The sequence below is a fragment of the Sycon ciliatum genome, chromosome 4 (genome assembly GCF_964019385.1).
Source record: "Sycon ciliatum chromosome 4, ocSycCili1.1, whole genome shotgun sequence".
Lineage (NCBI taxonomy): Eukaryota > Metazoa > Porifera > Calcarea > Leucosolenida > Sycettidae > Sycon > Sycon ciliatum.
The window spans coordinates 13,613,886-13,618,217 of record NC_088646.1 but is presented as its reverse complement, the minus strand read 5'-3'; the positions used below and the strand labels follow the sequence as shown (position 1 = coordinate 13,618,217).

The 4,332-nt window shown below is 51.8% G+C and overlaps 1 protein-coding gene across 1 annotated transcript; it reads left to right on the top strand.

The window, feature by feature from the left end:
• Positions 1 to 286: 286 nt before the first annotated feature.
• LOC135813411 (uncharacterized) lies at positions 287 to 1,579 on the top strand. Its single transcript, XM_065326508.1, has 2 exons — positions 287 to 657; positions 1,333 to 1,579. The coding sequence occupies exons 1-2, from the start codon at positions 287 to 289 to the stop codon at positions 1,577 to 1,579; spliced, it is 618 nt and encodes a 205-aa protein (XP_065182580.1).
• Positions 1,580 to 4,332: the final 2,753 nt, after the last annotated feature.

Here is a 4,332-nt window from a genome sequence, read left to right as displayed (position 1 = left end):
GCATGCCCGACTTGACGATACAGCGGAAGAAGGCAGCGCTGAGGACACGGATATCGGCCTCCACCAACAGGTGAAGCACTACTGCACCACAGAATCGTTTGGTGTACAAGTCTGCAGCGAGAAAATATGCTCGCGACAGGAAGAAAAGGCGGAAAGGATCCTGGAATCCACCACGAGACGTATCGGGGAACGATGGGAGACCGACTTGCTGTAGCGAGACGCTGACGTAAGCCTATCGGAGAGTAAAACGCCAGCAATGCGCTGCCTCCTGTCCATGGAACGCAAGATGGACAGGAACCCTGCATTCTCTGAAGCGTACTGCGCTAAGATTGCACAGTATATTGACGACGGATACGACACCAAGCTCACACACTCCCAGCTCCAGATGCCTTCTCAGAGAGCGTGGTACCTGCCACATTTTGGAGTGATAAACCCCAACAAGCCAGGCAAGCTGCGCCTAGTATTTGATGCAGCTGCGCCAAGCCATGGGGTCAGCCTCAACGATGCCCTGCTGCCAGGCCCCGACTATCTCAACCCTCTCACCAGTGTGCTGTTCAAGTTCAGACAACACCGCGTGGGGTTCGGAGGGGATATCCGACAGATGTTTCACCAAGTGCACATCCGACCTGACGATCAGCCTGCACAGCGGTTCCTTAGGTGAGGCAGTGACAGAGGCCGTGAACATGATGTCTACCAGATGAGAGCCATGACATTCGGCGCTGTATGTTCGCCAGCATCAGCCCAGTATGTAATGCGAAGAAATGCAGACGAATTCCGGCACAGCGCGCCAGATGCAGTTACTGCAATCCATGACAAGCACTACATGGACGACTACTTCGACTCGACGCCGACGGCAGAAGAAGCAGCCCAACGGATCAAGGAAGTGAGTTGAATCCAAGAAGCCGGATGCTTCACCATCAGAGGCTGGGTCAGCAACTCACCTGATGCACTTGCTGCCGTACCCCCAGATACATGCTCACCATCAGTAGTCACTATTAGCAGCGACAACGAGACTGTAGTGGAGAAGACACTCGGTCTGAAGTGGTTGCCACGGGAAGACGTGTTCGGCTTTAGTCTGAGCCGTAGACTGGAGCAAAGCAACACAACAGAAGTGACAAAACGTGAATTCCTACGCAAGCTGATGTCTGTGTTCGACCCCCTTGGTTTCTTCACCTACTACACCATGTCGGCTTGCATTCTGCTACAAGACATTTGGCGCACAGGCGTCGGATGGGACGAGCCCCTACCAGGATGGACGGACTGGTGGGTGGGAGTGCACAACCTCGGAAGCAGGTCAATTCCGCGTTGCTACTGCATGGCTATTGTGGACAGAAAGGACCTGGAGCTTCACGTGTTCGAAGACGCCAGTGAGTCGGCATTTGCCGCAGCAGCCTACTTCAGGCTATCACTACCTGATGACAGCACCAGAGTCGCATTCGTGTTTGGCAAGTCCCGAGTCGCACCGCTGAAACCCATATCCATACCGCGGCTGGAGCTGCAAGCTGCACTGATGGCCAGCAGAATGGCCGACACCGTCCGGAAAGAGCACGATCTACCTATCGACCGCATCGTGCTCTGAAGTGACTCTATCACTGCCCTACGATGGATCAGAGCACACGCCCGGCGATTCAAGCCATTCGTAGCACATCGTATCGGAGAGATTGAGGAGTTCACTAACGTATTGCAATGGCGGTGGGTCCCGCACACGGCAACCCAGCAGATGCAGCAAGCAGAGCCCCATCCGAGACTTCAGCAGCGGGGCACATCTGGACGAATGGTCCTGAGTTTCTGACCAAGCCAGAGTCTGAGTGGCCAGGAGAGAATCCTGGGCGAGACACTACCACCAGCGACGACCAAGCCGAGATGAAGGCAGAGTTTACTGCGGTAGTCACCAAAGAAGCGCCGTTAGCCCTGCCAGACATCAGCCGCTTCTCATCCTGGATTCGGCTGATGAGAACGACAGCATGGATCGTCAGATACGTCAACAACCTGCGTGCAAAAGCGTCAAGCAAGCCAACAGTCACTTACCCTGAGTTGCTACCATCAGAATACCAGCAGGTCCAGAAGCTGTGGTGGAAGAAAGCACAGCAAGACAGCTTCCGGGAGGAAATTGGCGACCTGCAGAAGCACAGCAATGTGAGCAGTAGCAGCGAACTTCGAGACCTCTCACCTGTGCTAGATAGCGACGGTGTGGTGAGAATGCATGGTCGAATTCGAAGTGCACCACCCGGAAGTCCATTGACGCCCGAGCCCGTCATCCTGGACCCGTCGCACCCATTCACACAGATGCTCCTTCAGCAGTACCATGTCTGGCATGGACACCATGGCCAGGATAGTGTGGCAAACGACGTCCGCCAGACGTATTGGGTCCTGAAACTACGCACAGCCGTCCGCCGTACCTAGACCGTATGCCAGCAGTGTAAAAATGAACGTGCCCAGCCAACACCACCTCAGATGGGACAGATTCCCGACGCACGCGTTGCCATGTTCACACATGGCAGCATGGACTATTTCGGGCCACTGACAGTCACTATCGGACGACATCACGAGAAGCGGTACGGCGTGATATTCACCTGCCTTACAACCCGAGCTGTACACCTGGAGCTGTCACACGACTTGACAACAGACCGTACCATCATGGCAATTCGCCGGTTGATCAGTCGCAGAGGGTGCCCTGGAGTTTATCGTGAGTGTGATTGCTCTGGTAGACCACTACCCCATGTACTGAACAGTTGCTTTGTGAGTGAAAAGTTTTGTGCTTGCTGGCGGTTCTTTGATGGATTTAGATGTTTTCGGGTATCTATCTATTATGTGGCTGCGAGTGTGGTTTTTGCTTCTACTCATTTCTGGAAAACCACTACGGTGGTGAGTGTGATTGCTCTGGTAGACCACTGCCCCATGCCTACATGTACTGAACAGTTGCTTTGTGAGTGAAAAATATACAAAAAAATACTATAGGGCCACCTAGAATTAATTCGTTGTTTCGGGTCACTTCAATTCACTCATCCGTACCAGGGTCGCTCGGTCGGGTTTATTTTTCATTTTATTTTATTTTTATTTTGGTTCAAGTGACTACCATGTACATGTACATGTATGTGCATACATGATTGTACAATTGTGCATATCGAATAGCTTTTGTCCATCAAGCCAGTCGATCAAATCTGGCTGTAGACGATCCAGCGCAGTCATTGTCCCATCAGATCCAGGCCCCCTCCAGGACCAGATCTTGGCTTCGCTGACAAACGAGTCTGACGAGCAGCTCTCATCTTGAAAACTTCTGTCACTGATGAGCGACGCAGTGGCGGAGTAGAGCTGCTGATGGTGTTTCAGGACCGATTGCGGGTCGGAGATTATTATAAAAATAAATACATGACATTTGCATGCACTCTAAAAAAAAGCATTTTGCGGTCGGGTGAAAAAAGACGGTCGGTCGGGCCGGTGACTAGGCCCCCGTGTAATATGCCGGCATTTTTTTGAGCATTTTCGGTACAATCCGCGAACCCAGCACTTTGGGCTCGTGATGCAGCATTTTGGGGGAAACGGAGCACTTGGCCGTTGTGTATCAACATTGAGAGAAGAAAAACTTCCCAAACAAGAACGTCACTTCCGCATTCCGTGGGTTAGCTTCTTGTTGAGTAGTTTATAAATTGAAAATAATGGTTTTGACCAGGGAGTGGTAAAATACCGGTATTTTCTGACTAACTGGTTTTGAGTCTTTTGACGGCGTGTGCTGAGGATTACAAAAAAGTGAGCATTTTCCGAGCATTTTCGGCAAGGTTTGGGAGCATTTTCGGCAAGGTTTACGAGAATTTCGCAAAGTAACTTTGCCGAAAATGCTTTTGGGAAATTCTCGTGAACCTTGCTGAAAATGCTCCCAAACCTTGCCGAAAATGCTCACTTTTTTGTAATCCTCCGCACACGCCGTCAAAAGACTCGTGGATCTACGGTAGTTTCGGGCATAACACCGGGCCCTACTGGTGACCCCCGAAACAACGAACTGGGTGGCCTACCCGCGCGCCTACATTTGTAGTGACAGTACTAGTGTAGACTGTAGTGTGTATCATTTGCCGCTATGCTAGGATCGGGATCAGGGAGTCGTACTCAAACTAGGGAGGTGACCATGGTGACACGGCACAGAAATCCGTGTCACAGGGCCAGGGCCTAGGCTAGGGGTTGACTAGCACCCGTGACCATGGTGACCCCTCGTTGTTATTTTTGGTTGAGTCCAGTCCAGTCCAAAACTGGTCATACTCGGATCGACTCGCCTTCTGTACTTCACCTCCAAGCGTGCAGCAACGCAAGACCCGCAAAGTATGATTTTTCTGTGGCGAA